The sequence below is a fragment of the Herpailurus yagouaroundi genome, unplaced genomic scaffold (assembly GCF_014898765.1).
Source record: "Herpailurus yagouaroundi ecotype Mexico unplaced genomic scaffold, PumYag 196, whole genome shotgun sequence".
Lineage (NCBI taxonomy): Eukaryota > Metazoa > Chordata > Mammalia > Carnivora > Felidae > Herpailurus > Herpailurus yagouaroundi.
The window spans coordinates 9321269-9338072 of record NW_024412427.1 but is presented as its reverse complement, the minus strand read 5'-3'; the positions used below and the strand labels follow the sequence as shown (position 1 = coordinate 9338072).

General features: G+C 41.4%; 1 protein-coding gene across 6 annotated transcripts in view; it reads right to left on the bottom strand.

Annotated features, from left to right (window-relative positions):
- Positions 1 to 2190: 2190 nt before the first annotated feature.
- Positions 2191 to 16804, bottom strand: part of NDRG3 (NDRG family member 3) — a 68712-nt gene continuing 54098 nt past the window's right edge. For 4 of the 6 annotated variants that reach the window (XM_040447126.1, XM_040447124.1, XM_040447125.1 and 1 more), the window contains 8 exons: positions 14222 to 14325; positions 12973 to 13038; positions 12799 to 12850; positions 8964 to 9011; positions 6304 to 6339; positions 6164 to 6215; positions 4918 to 4956; positions 2191 to 3805 (listed from right to left, as the gene is read on the bottom strand). In XM_040447126.1, coding sequence (XP_040303060.1) covers positions 3624 to 3805; positions 4918 to 4956; positions 6164 to 6215; positions 6304 to 6339; positions 8964 to 9011; positions 12799 to 12850; positions 12973 to 13038; positions 14222 to 14325 — 579 coding nt within the window. In that variant the 3' untranslated portion in view covers positions 2191 to 3623. The remainder of the gene's footprint in view (positions 3806 to 4917; positions 4957 to 6163; positions 6216 to 6303; positions 6340 to 8963; positions 9012 to 12798; positions 12851 to 12972; positions 13039 to 14221; positions 14326 to 16804) is intronic. The other 2 variants (XM_040447127.1, XM_040447128.1) reach the window with 1 other exon arrangement.

Below are 16804 nucleotides of genomic sequence, written 5' to 3'. Positions count from 1 at the left end.
TGTTTATTTTTGAGAGAGAGCATGTGCGAGCGGGGGGGGGGGGGGGGGGAGGGCAGAAAGAAGGAGACAGGATCCAAAGCAGACCCTGCACAGAAACAGCCCGATGCAGGGCTTGAACTGAAGAACCATGAGATTATGACCTGAGCTGAATGAAGTCAGACAAACATCTGAGCCACCCAGGCGCCCCAGGATAAGGAATTTGATAGAATTGTCTTTGTTACCTCATTCATTAAAATTTAAATAAAATCCTCATCTCATTAAAGTCTAAATAACCACACCTATGGCTGCCTTTCCATTAGGGGGCTTAGTATTCCTGGAGACATCGCTTTTTAACACAAAATGGCACTGAAATAGCTCCTGACTATAGTTTAGACCATAGTCTTTTCTAGGGCCCTGCCAGCCTAAGAACACATTTCAGCTCAGGTTTTTTCTCCCAGGGAAGGTTGGTTTGAGATTTAACTCCACGGGCACTTGGTGTAAAGAGCTGAAAGGAGCCAAAGTGGAGGCACATCCTGTGTAAGATCATTCTAATTAGAATATTAGAATGGGTGATGGCCAAAGAATGTGGCCTGTGGCAGGGAGGGAAGTGAGCACAGGCCCACCCTCCTGCTCTTGTCTGCATACAACTCTGACGTCCACCTTCTTATTTGACAGACTGGCCTCAAGGTTAAATCAAAGGAGGCACCTGAGAATTAGTTTAAAAGCCCGGATCTGCTGTTTATTAGTTTTGTGACCACTTGTAGCACCTCTGGGCCTGTTTCTCATCCATAAAATAGGACTAGCATTTACCTCACCGGACCAATATTATGAAACATATAGATGGTACAAAGGCCCCCAGCCTATGACAGATGCTCAATAAAAGGCAGAATATGAGGGGCACCTGGATGGCTCAGTCAGCTAAGTGTCTAACTTTGGCTCAGGTCATGATCTCACGATTTGTGAGTTCGAGCCCTGCATTGGGCTCTCTGCTGTCAGCATGGAGCCCACTTAGGATCCTCTGTCCCCCTCTCTCTGTCCCTCCTCCACTCATGCTCTCTCTCTCTCTCTCTCAAAAATAAACATTAAAAAAAAAAAAAAAGATAATGCCAGAAAGTGATATAATAAAATCTTATTTAAAAAAAGGCTGAATATGAAAATGCATTGATTTTGGAAGAACTGGAAAAATTTTCAGGCTAGGTGACCTCGGCCAAATCAGTTAATTCTCCTCACACATTCCTTGTCTATGAAACAGACTTGACCACTTTGCAGGGGTGCTGTAAGAACTGGGTAAGATGATTTACATGGAAGAGCTTTTATATAATCATCTTGGGTAATCTAAGTGGTCATTTCCTTGACTCTCACAAAGCAGGCATCCAAGTGTTTCTGGACTGAACAGGGAGAAAGGAAATGAAAATGATAAGAGAAAAAAGTATGGTATGGACCAATCAGGTGTAGTCAGTTGCAGCCTGACTCCAGTCACAAGGCTAAGGCGGGAAAGCAGGCAGCCATTCATGTCAGGTGTGGCAAGAAGGCCGGAGTGATGTGGGTTTTAAGAGCTGCGACCATCAGACCACCTCCAGCTCAAAAACTGTTGTCCTGTATTGTCGGGAATTCAGCTCGGTGCCCTGTATCTCTGTCCACATGCATTTGCTTCATCTCCTTTCCCAGGATGAGCAGGGTCCATGTCATGTAACAAGTATCTTCCATAGACACAGCAACCTCGATGTACTTACTATATGGTAGCAGCAGCCCCTGGATCATTTGAAACTGATGGTGGCCTCCTAATGTTACTGGTCGATACAAAGAGCCATTTCTGGAGAAATGAAGTCTGGTCTGTTTGAGGCACCCAGGCATGTGGTTGCAGACTACTAAATCAGGGTGGGACTCAGCAACCCCCAAAGGTGGCAGAGCTGAAATGTGAAACGCCTTTCCAAGACCTTAGCGTTTCCTCCTTCATTATAAGCCACACAATCGGGCTTCTGATGATTTTTGGTTTGAGGGGAATAGCAGTGTGTCAGATGGGCCTGGAGTTCACTCCTAGATGGGCTTACTGGTATGACCTTGGGCAAATTATTTATCCGGAGTCTTCATTTCTTCTTGGGTGAGATAATGATCGGTATGTGAAAAAGCCCAGCATGAAGCCCAAAAACACAAGTACCCTGGTTCCACCCTGAACCCCAGTGAGTGGCTTGAGAGAAATAACACCAGCAATCAGGTAACAATGAGACATATACAGCTTTATTTAATAATCTGTAAAAAGTTGTACTCTGGCAGAGTGACGCATTCCCTATCTCAGCAGAAAGCGAACAGTGTGTCTGAAAAGCCCCTTCCTAAGATTCGGAACTGTCTAACCCTGAGCTTACATCTGATGCCATCACGAGCCGGGGCCCTGCTGTGCGGCAGCTGGTTTCATCCTCTTCCCAGTGATACTCTGGCTGGCTGTGACCCCTCACACAGCATTCCACTAAACACAACTGTATCTGCATAGTCTGTCCTTATAGACTAGCCCCTTCCCTCTCTTTTTAAAGAACTGTCAAAAATCTTTCTGAGAAATGGGTTCTGTACCAATTTCACTTAGCATCCACTAAGTCAGCTGAAGTCAAGGCTATGCCTATTATACATGATATTCCGTTGATGTCTGTGCCTTTTTCCCCCAGCTATTTCCTCATCATCTATGTAATTTTCAGGCCATACCTCTCCTTTCTCTGAGGATTGAGGGGTGGAGAAACACTCTTCATCAGACTCAGGAGGCACTTCTTGTGGATATCTGGTAAGTGGTATCAGACACTGCAGCAACAGCAGTTTTGCTCTGGCAGAGCGGAGGCCTGATATTTTGTTTTCCACCTTCCTGTGCTAAGAGAGTCCAGTAATTAAGCCACGCTCACTTCTTAGGAAAACTCCATATTGCATCAGAACCTCATCATTCCTGGGCTTCTAAAAGAATATTATCCCTCCCCTTTATTTACAGAATAACATATGTGAATGCATTTGGACAGAACAAGGTAGCTGGCCACCCTGCCTGCCTCTCTTATGTAACAGGCTCCCTTCTATTGGTCACAATCAATAGTAATCATGATCTTCCACATTCCTCAGAGCTGCTGAAGTCACTTTGCAAATCTTGTTGACTAATTTGGAACCAAAAGAGAATGCAGGGGTCTACCCAGCCTAGAAACCTGTTCTGTAGATTTCCCTTAAAAACACCATTGAAAATGAAACGGAAAAAAAAAAAAAGTCCCCCCCCTTTTTTTGTTGTTTTGCAGAAGCTCTACAAGAAAGCATATCTAAAATCACAGAACTATGCACACACAAACACAGACACGCGTGCTCACACACATACACCAGGATCAAAGAATCTTGTCAGATACGTAGTTGGGAAAGCACGAAGAAAAGCTGGCAAGGGAAGATATGGAAATTTGATCAGCTAAAGATGCTGGAATGTTATAGTAATGGCAAGGAAGTGGTTCTTGGTACATACAAAAAGGAGGGTGGGCAAGCAGAGAGAATGATAAATCCAGGATACCAGAGAGTGTCAGTGGCCATGCAGGAGTTAAAGATAGATGCCAGTTTGCTGGATGAAATGTTATATTATGGAGTGGTCGTTTGAAGGAGGATGGACTTGCATGGTCCAGGGGAGGATCATCTGCTTAACAGGACACCTCCATGGTCTGGTGTCTGTCCACAACATCAGGGGACTCAGAGGATTCTTGAGTTCCATCTGATTGATTGCTGGTGACAGATCGGCTGAAGGCACTTTCTCCAGAGCCGATGCTACTTGAAGTTGAGTGGGTTCGTGATCGGGCGAGCCGGGTCATGCTGGCAGATGGTACTGCAAGAAAGAACCAAGAGGACTAGAAGATGGAGCCCTGGCTAAGCTTAGCTAATCCAGAAATTTCACCAAAGGCTTTGCTTTATGTTTAGCTTTCCCAACCCATTTAAGGGGAGACCCAGGACAAGATACAGCCATCTCCATTTTGCATTGTTTGCTTAGGTGAGTGGCTATATGCAAGGTTCATTTAATCCTCTGGATCTGATTGGAATCTCAGCTAACTCTAGTCTATAGGAGAATAAGGGGAAACCTAAGTCCAGAGTACAGCCTCTTAGCTATGCCCACGCCATTCATACAGTGATTAGGAAGGAGGCTTTGGGAACCCAAATGGGTAACCAAAACCTGCAGTGCATGCAAGACTAAACCAAAAGAAAGATGAACCACACAAGTATGAAGGTGTTTCACAAACACAGTGCAAGCCCGATACAACAAGACTACCATCCGTGTCCACAGGCTATCCTTGCTACCTGGGGAGGAGACATCCAGGAAGGTGTGGGTGTAGGGGAGGACAGGTGGGCTGGCGCTGACCTCTATGCAGACAGCAAGGTACATGCTGCCTGCAAGGGAAGGACTCTAGGAGTGGGTGTTTCACTCAGACTACTGTTCTACCACTGCTTTGACCCTGTGGTCCCTCCAGCTTGGCCAGGACATGGCCTTACCTGGCATAACTTCCCTGCCTATCTTCCTGAGGCACTGGCTACTCCCTTAGCTGTCATTTCAATGCTGGGGTCAAAAGATGCCATCACCTGCCAAGTTTTCCAGGCATAGGCTCTGATATTCCTATTTAGAATCAAGGCTACCCTTTAATTCCTGTGTCTGGGGTTCATGCAAGGATCAGTAGGTGGTGGTGGAAGAGGGGCCCTGCCTATAAAGTTTTGGGTACTGCTGTGACCCTGGATCTGGATGATAAGAGAAAGCTTGGCTATTACAACCCGCTCCTTTCTTCCTGGGGAACCAGGGCTGGACCTGCAGGCTAACCCTCTTAGGGAACAACGAGCCACGTTCTATCGGGCTCTCACTGCACAGGAAAACCGCGGACATGCTGCAGGCAGCCATACAGCCAGGAGAGCATGGCTGGGAGGCAGGGGCGGGGCCAGCACAGAGGAAGGTACCTGACTCGGTGCTCAGGTGACTGAGCTGCACATACGGGACTGGAAGCAGGATGGACACAGGAAAAGGCAGGTTAGTGATCCAAGAGTGCCAAGTGGCAACCTCGGCTGCCCAGTAAACACTGACAGAATACTTTAAGGGACAAAGTTTTATTTTAAGCTCCCAGAGAAGAGGTGAGACTGACTGATATTTTATTACCATCTAGGGTGCTTCTCTCAACTAGTCAAGGGCAACTGTTTTCCCCATACACTACCAACAGCCATCTGTTTAGGATCAGAAATGGGCTGGAAGATCAGCTGTTTCCTAGGAAAGGGATGAAAACCGGGTAGGGAAGGGACTTCTCCTCCCAGTGAGCCAGAGAGGTGGGTGTGGGCTCGGTTGGTAGTGGCTCACAGACGGGGATGACACAGCCACTCTAGACGAGACATACACAGTCTGCCTGCCAGGCACAGGGCTGTACCCAGGGGTCAGCTGCTCCCCAGGCAGCGGTCCAATGGCCATTTACCACACTTATACCAAAGACAGGAAAAAAATCACCCTACTGGGTAAAGAGCTCTGTACCTGGGTTGAAGAGAGTTTTTCTTCTTAAAAATTCCAAGAAAGGAGCAAGTGTGGATAGTCTGTGACAAATGAGAAAGCTGAGGGGTCTCACAATACAAGAGACCAGGACAGTGGCACACAATATGGACACATCCTTGGACTCACTCTAAACTACTCTGCAAGTTCATTTCCTATTGTGGGGCGGATGTAACTGAGGAGATTACCCTTTTCTTCTGAAGTCTCCATTGTGTTTTTCTAGGCCAGGCATCATAACCAGCTGAGTTCAAATGCAAATTTCAGATTCACAAGTTTAGGAAAGGCTAAGTCTCAGTGGTTGAAAAGATGGACTCTGGAGTCAGACTGCTAGGGTCTGAATCATAGTTCTGCAGGTGAACTGTTATCCTAGGAAATGTGTTTATTAGTCTCTTTAAGCCTCGGTTTCTTCTTCTATAAAATGGGACTAATAACAGAACTTACCTCTTAAGGTTATAAACACAGAACGCCTGGCACAAGGCAAGTGTTTAGTAAGTGTTAGCTCACCTTATATATATACATACAGAAAAATATTCCATCAATATTTTGTTTTTTACTTGACTTTAGGCTGGCTACCACAGAGGTTATGCCCTGAGAATTGTGGGCTCCCCAGATGTCAAAATTGACCCCATTATCATTAAATTTTTGCTAGAAAGAAAGTTTTGTACTACTCACTGTAGCCCATTCCCTGCAAAAAGTACTTGAAGGCCTCGGTGAGCTTTCCAGGCTAGGGGAACAAATAAGAAGGTATTAATCTTTGCACAGGCAGAGAAGTAGAATCAAATGAGTGCTTTGTAAAAAAACAATCTCCTTACCTGAACTACTTGGGGTAGCCCACCACAGTCTGCCATCTAAAAGAGGAGAAAAATCTAAGTACTTAAACTTAGAGGATGTGCTGAGAATCCATGAGTCTTTTCAAATAGGACAGGATTAACTTAATGTTTAACTAAAGTGTATGTTTCCTCAATGCACTCTTATACAAAGACATATCCTAACAATAACCTTGGATATAAATCTGAAAAGATTATTTACTACTTATTAATTAGTAAGATGTACAGCCTGATTTTCAGGCCCAGGGTGAGAATTTTCCATTAAGGGTGACAGTGAAGTTACCACTACTTCACTGGTTTTGCCACTACCTTGAAGAATGCTACTCTCAGAGTCCTCAGTGTGACCCTAACTTCTCAGGGTACCATGCTTTGTAAGTTCCCTCTCATCCTAATATCATCTTCATTCTTCAACTAAGTGGATTTCTCCAATCAGATGGTGATGTTGAATTTGGCCAACTCACTTTCCTCTCAAAGCTGGATTTGGTGAGGCTCTCACTTTGTAAATATTTACAGCTGGTTATTCTCACCTGTGCAAGGATTTCTAGAGTAGAGTTTTGTTAGCAAGCATTGGAATTACCTGGAAGACTCGTTAAAACTCAGATTCTTGGGTTTCTGCCCTAGAGATTCTGATTTAATAGGTCTGGGGTGGGGCTCAAGAACCTGCATTTCCAATAAGCTCCCAGGTGAAGCAGATTCTGCCAATTTGCAGAAAACATGCCTTGTTTCTAAGGCATGACAGCCAACTACGGGCCTACCCTCTTCCTTCCAGCTGTTATGCATTCTGTACTCAGTATCCTGTACAGGCTGGCTGGAACTTTTCAAGAAAAAGATATAAACCATCGTTTCTATTCACTAGCATGAAAACATTGAGGTGGGGGACTGTTATTTAGCAGATGGGAATGCTACAGAAGGCACAGGAATTTGAGGTTAACAAGAGGCAGTGCCCTAAAATTCTAATAATAATATTAGGAACAAACATTTACCCTGATTTAAGTATAAAACACACCTAACTGGCACAGGCTATATTTTCATGAAGTTTAAGAGTCAAAACTGACATAAAACAGTTAACACACGTAGAGAGAAAATATTAAGAGCAACTATTTCCAAGCTTGATGCCTATTAAATAGTTGGAGTGGTGGGCATTTTTGCCCAGAAATAACCACATCCATGGATACTACGGAGTTCAGTTTTATGCTTTCAGAATACTGATTCAAACCTGCAGGAAAAACTATTTGAAACCATATGCTTTAAAAAACAAAACAAATAAAAAGACTTCCTATTTTGGACCAGTTCATCAACCACTTGGACCTCAGAACATTCTGCATTCTGTTGCCTCAGAGCATTAACCCCATGTTCTATTTCCAGGAACTATGGCCTACTTCTGGTGAAAGGACTTCCCTTTCAAGCCATTTCAAAGAGAAAGGGAAGAAATCAGAGGTCTTTCAGGCTGAAAAAGTAGCAGTAAGCCACATAAGATCGGCACTTCAATACAGTAATCCATATTCAAATCAGTGTGTCAGGCTGAACATTTTACTACAGGCTGAAGAAAAAGCGAGGTTGACACTCTTGCCTGGGGTACAATGAATAGGGGAAGAAACTTGATACTGATTTCAGAAATTTAATATAAGAGCTGCTCTCTATCTGCTCTAAGAGAAAGAAAATGCACCCACCCCCTTCATTAGAACATTATTGGAAGCTTCCTTACCAATACAATAGGATTTAGCATGTAAATAATTCCCTCCATCTTAATTCTCACAACATTAAATAATGCTTATGAAGTTTTTAATGACATGGGAAAATGCTCATATCAAAAGTTGAGGAAAGGGGCGCCTGGGTGGCGCAGTCGGTTGGGCGTCCGACTTCAGCCAGGTCACGATCTCGCGGTCCGTGAGTTCGAGCCCCGCGTCAGGCTCTGGGCTGATGGCTCAGAGCCTGGAGCCTGTTTCTGATTCTGTGTCTCCCTCTCTCTCTGCCCCTCCCCCGTTCATGCTCTGTCTCTCTCTGTCCCAAAAATAAATAAACATTGAAAAAAAAAATTAAAAAAAAAAAAAAAAAAAAAAAAGTTGAGGAAAACAGACCCAGGGCTGTAAATATTCGATGACCTTAATTATGTAAAAAGTGTATAGGAATGGGGCATCTGGGTAGTTCAGTTGGTTAAGCATCTGACTCTTGGTTTCGGCTCAGGTCATGATCTCATGGTTTGTGAGTTTGAAGCCCAGTGTCGGGATCCACACTGACAGCACGGGGCTTGCTTAGGATTCATCTCTCCCTGCTCTCTGCCCCTCCTTTGCCCGCTTTCTCTCTCTCTCTCTCTCTCTCTCTCTCTCACAATAAATAAATAAATTTAAAAAATAAATCCACTGAAAGTGTATAGGAAAAAGACACCAATATTTTTTTACCAGAGAACTTTGGGTGGTAGGATTATGGGTAATTTTTATTTATTTTGTTCTTTACTTTTCTCTTTTTTCCAATTTTCTACAAGGAGAATATATTCAGGAAAAAGAAATTAAAAAAAAAAAAAGAATCAGACAGTCAGAGAGAGAAATTTTCTTTCTTTCTGGGCAACTATTCCAGAAATACAGTAATTTGAACCTTGTATAATTAACTTACAAATTGGCTGGCAATGAGAAAAGAAAACACCTTACCTTTAGCAAAGTTGTATTTATAGGATTCAGGCGAGAATTGCATTCAACCTTAAAAAAAAGAGAGAGAGAGAACAATTTTATGAACCATTAGAAAAATAAGAAATAGCTTGGCACGAGACTGATCTTCCAAGATCAAAAGCTCAGTTTGGAGATGGCTCAATCAGCCAAAGAAATGTCCAAAATACAAAGTAAGAGATATGTGATGCATTTTACATCTGATTATTTCTGAGTAAATCTAAAAAGTCTGGCTAATTTCATTTTCTGAATCTGTTGCGAGTATGTAAAGAACTAAATGTTCAATCTAATTTCTCCTACTGGCTACATAACTTGGGGGTTAGTTACCTATTTTAAAATGTGAATTGGACCATGGCCCTCACCAGCTGGGGTCCTGATGGCTTCCCAGCACAAATGGCCCTGACTAAGCCCTTTGCACCCCCGCTCAACCCCACCCCCTCTTTCCTGAGTCACAAGGTTTTTCACTGCCCCACCTAAATACTGACCACTCTATGTTCTCTTCTCTCACAGCAGTCATCATAATAAAGAATTACAACCTATGTATTTACATGTTTGGTATCTTATACTCTTAGATCCATGGAAGCAGGGACCTCAAAGAAAATGTTTTAGGGACATAATCTGCAGGTTCAGCAATGTTTTATGGCTAATTTGATCAACTAAATCTCTCCTTTTTTCTTACACATGCTTGCCAAGCACACACATAAAAACACTGCTAAGAGCCTGGAATCTAGTGGGGGTGAAAATACATAATACAAGGCTGAAGGACATCACTTCAAAATTTCACAACTGAGCTGAGCGAGTAGAGAAGGATAAGTAGGATTTCAAGAGATAAGAGTGAGAAGGGGTAGGTGTTTGAAGGCTTCCAGAGTCAAGGGAAAAGCATAAGCAAAGGACCAGGTGATGTGAAGTGGATGTGCAGAGCACGTGTGGGTTGCAGAGTAAGTGTGGTGTGAAGACACACTGTGAAGCAAAGCAAGTCTGGGAGGCAGACTGGAGCTGACCATAGAAGGCAAGAGGCCACAGAAGGTTTCTGAGGTAAAAGGATTTGAGTTGTTTTAGGAAAGTAACCAGCAGTGGCCTGTATGACAGACTACAGAGGCAGCAAGCCAGTTAGGGAGTTATTCAAATTACCTAGGCAAGAATCAGTAATCCGGCTGAACTCTGGGGATTGCTGATGGGCAGGTATACAAAACTCTTCTACAATCAGGGGATGCTTTAAAAGCCAGGATCACCAAACCAAAGTTTTGCTCTATACAAATGACAATGCAGGCAGTAATAAGCAAATGTACCAGTTTAGTACAGAATTACGCATTAACTCTGAAGGGGAGAATTTAAAAACTGGATCCCTAACTGCCAAGTATAGGTGAGAACATAGTAGATATGCAATAAATATTTTCTGGAAGAATGAGCTCCCATATCTGGATTTAATATAATAAATATGCTTTCCTTGGTTCACCACTTTGTAATTTCTACCAACTCTATAAGAATTCTCCATAGCTGGTGAGCCGAGCCAAGCACAATGGTTGGTTTTTTGACATGTCTACACTCTCTCCAGCTCCCCAAATGCAAAGACTCCATCTTACTCATTTTTGTATTCTCCACTGTATCGAGCAAATAGGGAGGAAGCTCAAAAAATGAGGCTGAATGAGTAAGTGAGCAAGAACAGTTAGCAAAAGGTACTAAAACTTGAGGAGTTCCTTCCTGCTCTTCCCTGCATGGATAGCCTTCTAACCCCTACCAATCTATGGGATAAAATGCTAGCTCTTACAAGGGAGCTACGTTTGAATCTGTCTAGAAGAAAGCTCCTGAAATTCTTATCTATAAACACTGAAGGCGTGGAAATCATAACACAAGACCTTAGCTGTACTGGCCAATCTATATAGTCATGTAAAATTACTGGAAATGTTGCTTTAAGTCCATGCAAGTTAAAAAAAAAATTCAGTATTAGAAAATTCTGATAAGGGTATCTTCTAAAAACAACACTCTTTTCTTGTTTTAGGTTATATGTTTATGAAGAAAAAAAAATTTTTAAAGTAATCTCTACACCCAGCGTGGGGCTCAAACTCACAACCCCAAGATCAAGAGTAGCATGCTCCACCAACTGCGCCAGCCAGGCCCCCTGAATAGATATTTTTGATAGGTATTTTTGTAGCATGTATCTCCACCTTTTAGTTAGAAAACAATGACCTTTATCAAACTGCTTCATGAAAAACTGGGATCATCACTATAACTTTGTAACACTGGGGGAATTATTTATTTATTTATTTATTTATTTGGACGTGAGCACATTTACTTCTGTGCTCAAGCCGTGCCATGTATTTTATACCAGACACAGAATGTTTTACAGGATAATTCAGGGAGGTATGAATATATCATCATATCTACTTCACCCCAGCCCCATAAACCTTGTCTATATCTACACCTCTGATTAGTTACTAGACTCCCTTTCCAAAAAGCCTTACTCCCTCATGTTTTTCTCTAAACAGGGCAGAAGTGAAGACTGTCAAAGAATACCCGGTAATCTCACACAGATACCTAAGTTACGTACACTGTAGGAAAAACAAGCGCAGACATAAAAAATGTCAACTTCATTTGTAATAATAAAAAAAAAAAATACATATTAAAACAGTGGGACACCATTTTTAACCTATCAAATTATTAATAAAATTTAAAAATCTAATGCTGGACAGGATGCTGTGAAACAGGCACTCTCATACATTGCTAATACCAACACACTGCTATCTATATCCCTTCTGAAAGGAATTTGGCAAATGTTATAAAAATTTTTGCAAAGGTTTATGATTTTTGACACATTAATTCCACTTCTAGAAATCTATCCCAGGGAAATGATCAAAAATTCATTATAGATGTTCAACAGCAACATTATTAATGATGCAAAATCTGATATAATCAACTGGAGAATGAGGTTAAGTAAACAAAGGTACATTTACAAGACTAAATATTATACAGATGTATGTACTGACTTTATAATATGGAAAAAGGCTACTAAAAATACTATCAGTAATCAGGTCCCCAAACCTTATATGTTTAGTATCACCCAGTGTATGTTAGAGGAAAAGATAATAGTTTACCTTTGGGTAACGGGATTGTGATTTTTCCTCCTGTCCTTCTACTTTTTAATTTTTTCATTTTGTCTACAATGAGCATATATTATTTTTACCAATGTGTTATGTACTTGAGGAGGAGGCAGAGGAAAGCATAAAGTCTCTCAGCAGCCTTCCAGCCTGCTGATACAGTTCCAGGTGTATGGTGGCTGCAGAAGGCCGAGGCTGTCAGAAATCTGACAATAAGCAAATGGTGTTTAGTTATACTACTTGCCACGAAGTGAATGGCAGCACATAAAGCAATCAAAGGTAAAAATGATCCCGTCTGATGAAATCTAGTGATTGATGAGGAATTCATTTTCCAAACTGGATAACAACGAGCAAACCCTGACACATGTAACCAGAAATGAAAGAACAAACAAACAAACAAACAAAAAAACACTAGTATTTACCAACGGTTTCTAGTGTGCCAACAGTGTGCTGTATATACATTTTACTGCATTTTTTGAAAAACATTTATTTGAGAGAGAATGGGCACGTGTGAGCATGGGAGGGGCAGAGAGAGGGATAAAGAGAACCCCAAGCAGGCTCTGCACTGTTAGCAGAGTCCAACACAGGGCTTGATCCCATGAACTGTGAGTTCATGACCTGAGCTGAAATCAAGAGCTGGACGCTTAACCAACTGAGCCACCCAGGTGCCCCCATTTCATTGCGTTTTAATTTCACTTGTCTTCACAACATCAGGACATACTTACCACAGCCTCGACTGCAGGTGAACTGTCCCCTACCACCAATAGAGTAGAACACCTGAGGAAAGGCAAAGTAAGTGGTGACATTCTGCAAACAGCACTTATATGCTACTGAATACTAAATTAGTCTATGAAAGGCAAAAATATTTAGCAACTCACTAGGGAAACTGAGGTACTTACTTTAATGTCTTCGATTTATTATCATTTTGGCCCAGCAAAGGTCTTTCAATCTCCAGGTCTCTGCGTCTAGAAAAAAAGAAGGAAGCAATACACTTTTCAGGTAAAATCATGGCAATTCAGATTATTTCCTGGTTGTGAAAACCAAAATGTTTTGGAAGGAATATGAAACTCTCTTTCCTTCACACCTGATGAGGGAAAGGGCCCTGTGCACTTTGTTCACAAGCAGCCCTCTCAGTAGCATCGTGAGTGGTACAGAGCAGGAACAAGGTTCCTGGCTCAACCCTGATGGACACAGTGGGATGCTAAAAGTTTAGAGGCAACTTCAAAACTCCATGACAATGCTACTGAAATCCTCAAGTTCTAGTGTTTAATTTTCCAACTAGTTTATAGGAATAAATTCCTTAAGAAAAGGGGAACTTTTGAGGGAAAACCTGTAACTAACATAGTTTTACATGGTACTTAATAAACCTTTCTGATTTCAACTAAAAATAAGGAGGCTCTGTTATACAGAGGAAGGAGCTAGAGAGACCAAGTTCAAAATCTCTGGGTGAGTTTGGGTAAGTTACAGCTGACCCATTTTCTCAATCTTCTCCCATGTACCCAGAAAGCTAGCAGGAGCTAATAGTTTTACCCTGGAAAAGCTGGTCCCAAGATAAGAATCAGGCTCTCTCAATGACTGGGGGAGACACGAAAGTAGGTTTTGGAATACCAAACAAAAGAGAATTTACTAGTGTCCATGCGCAACTTCTGCCTGATGACAAGATGTCAGCAAAGAGAAACGGAATCAAGGCCCAAGACTTCTATTCTTTCCTTCTTCTATATTGTTTTTCTGTCTCGCCTCACACTACCTGTATGTTTTTGTGTGTATGTAACTTAGGTACTCTTTTGTCTTAAAACATCCTAAAACTACAACTGGTACTTGAATTTGCCCAAAACAGCCTTCAGTTCATGCATTCTTTTCCCCCCTCCCCCCAAGTAATCTCTACGTCCAACACGGGGCTCGAAGTTACAACCCCAAAATCAAGAGTCGCACATTCTACAAACTGAGACAGCCCCATTCATTCTCCTTGAAAGCTGTTTTCCTATCTGTCTGAAAGCCCCTCTTTTTCTGTGGTACAACATCATGAAAGCAATCTCATTACACAACACTGGAAAAAGTAGTTTATTTCCCCTTCTACTCTCCTTCAAATGTCCATTATCTTTTTAGAACTAGTTTATACTTAAGTGGAGGAATAGGAAACAACTGTACCCATTATAAGAACCCAGGAAGAGCTGTAGGTTTTCTTGGTTGATATCTTGGGCAATATGCAGTCGGTAAGTTTGAATCAGGTCCAGGTTGGCCTGCAACTCTTCCTAGAACAAGTGAAAAGAGACACAGGTAAACTTCTGAGCTACAGCACAAGTGTATGTTGTTTGGTTTGCATTCTCAATGCCCAAAGCCAAATCTCTCTGCTCATCATGGCAAGTGGGGCACAGGGTATGACTTTTAATCTTGGGGTTGTGAGTTCAAGCCCCATATTGGGTGTAGAGATTACTTTAAAAAAAAAAATAGAACGTAAGACTTCTCTTAATAGACATAAATCTTTATAATTAACTTATCTGTACTGATATAATACAATCACTGTTAGTGTGTGTATATATATATATATATATATATATATATATATATATACTATCACTTAGTAATATCTATAGATTACATTCCATTTATATTTTTCAAGTTAATTTATCATTTATTTAATCTTATTACCAATACTATTAATGGTATAAAATACAAGAGAAACAAATAGTTCATGCAGTATAGTGAGTCTCCCTCCCAACCAACCATTGTCCAACGGTCTCTCTCTTGCTGGCCTTCTAGAGGTCATTAGAACAGCTGCCAGGTTCTTGTGTACACAAGCATATATGTACATATGTGTACACCTGTACACAAGCACACACACATCCAGTAATTGGTTTTAAGCAGAAGAGAAAATGTTTGCTTTGGTGGGAAGAAATGTATCAGGGATAGTGAGGAAGCCAGTTAATCCAGGGCAGTGTATGTAAAGGTCACCATGAAATCTTGTAGAGAAATATAGATAAGGAAAATATTTGTTTGCATTCTTACTACTGTATGCATGAAGTGAGCCAAGAATACAATTGGAAACTGACCAAATGGATCAGAGTCCACCTGACACTGAAGGGCACTAGAATCACTCTGAGAAAAGTGGTAAATGCTAAAGAAATTATAATAAAAGTAAATAACGAATGAAGCACATAGTAATTGGAGATGAAATGATCTAACCAGCTCTCCCTTAAGAGTTTAGAGAGGAACCTGAATAGCAAAATTAGAGATAAAAGAGGGAAGAAGTGATAATGGTATAAAAGGGGTAAAATTGGCTTAAGTGCTAATGGACTTCTTAGGTAAAGCTGTTATATAAAAATTGCCCCCCCCTTTTTTTTAATAAAAAACACAAATCATGGTCTGCTAGACATACCTTGCTTCTCCCCTTAAAGGATGGTAGAGATCGCTCCTTACCATATGTATGTATCATATATGTAGCTGTCTCGTTTATTTATACTACCTGTTTCTCTACAACCTTAATACAAATGGCCACTCTTGCCCGTGACTCTGGGGATCATGACCTGAGCCGAAATCAAGAGTTGGACGCTCAACCAACTGAACCACCCAGGCACCCCACAAATGACCACTCTTTTTAATTTTTCCAAATTTGATAGATAAAAAGAAGATATTGCTGTGGTTTTTTCTTATTGGTGAAGGTAAGATTATTCATGTTTCTAAACCTTATTTGTTCCTATTTCAAAACAATAGAAGCAACATAAGCATTTGTTTGCTTAAATTTTATTTACAATTGTTTAAAAACAATTTATTTATTTTAGCAATTATTAACAAATTATTTATTTTAGCAATATCTATATCCAGTGTGGAGCTCAAACCCACAACCCCAAGATCAAGAGTCGCACGCTCAGCTGACTGAGCCAGGTGCCCCAAGACTTTATCGTTTAAGAGCAGTTTTAGGTTCACAGCAAAATTCAAAGGAAGGCTTCTTTGTTTTGAGCAAACTACTCCTCATTCCTGGAATGATCTTCTCCCCCAGCCCAAATCTAAAATGTTGGCTTTTATTTGTCCTTCAAGGCCCAGCTGGGATACCTCTGCTACCTTGAAGCCTTCCCTGATCTTCAAATCAGAAGTAAATCTTTCCTGCCTTTGAATTTCTCTAGGCCCCTCACAGTACCTCTCCTAGGGCACTCTGGCAGAGTAGAAAGAGGAAAGCTTCAGAGTTAGCACAAATCTGGCTTCAAATCTCCTCCCTCGATATGCTATTAGCTGGAAACCAATTCATACTTCATCTGTAAAGTGGGAATAATACAATTCCCATTATGAGATCATTAGATTGAATTAATATACATAGAACATCTGTAGATATTCAATGAAAGGTGGTTCTTACTACTTATCCCTTTTTACCTATGCTACAATAGCATTTCTGTATATCCTATCTCCCTACAGAGTGAACTAGAGAACAAGGGCCATATCTTACATACTTTTGTCTCTTCCAGACACTTAGCATAGAATTCTGTAAACTTTGTGAACTCTTTTTTAAGGTATACAGTCAAAACCAAGCATGGTATGGGGGAGCTGGGTGACAGTTGGTTAAGGGTCCGACTTCGGCTCAGGTCATGATCTTGTGGTTCTGAGTTGGAGCCCCGTGTCGGACTCTGTGCTGACAGCCCAGAGCCTGGAACCTGTGTCGGATTCTGTGTCTTCCTCTCTCTGCCCCTCCCAACTTGTGCTCTGTCTCTGTCTTTCAAAAATAAATAAACGTTTAAAAAA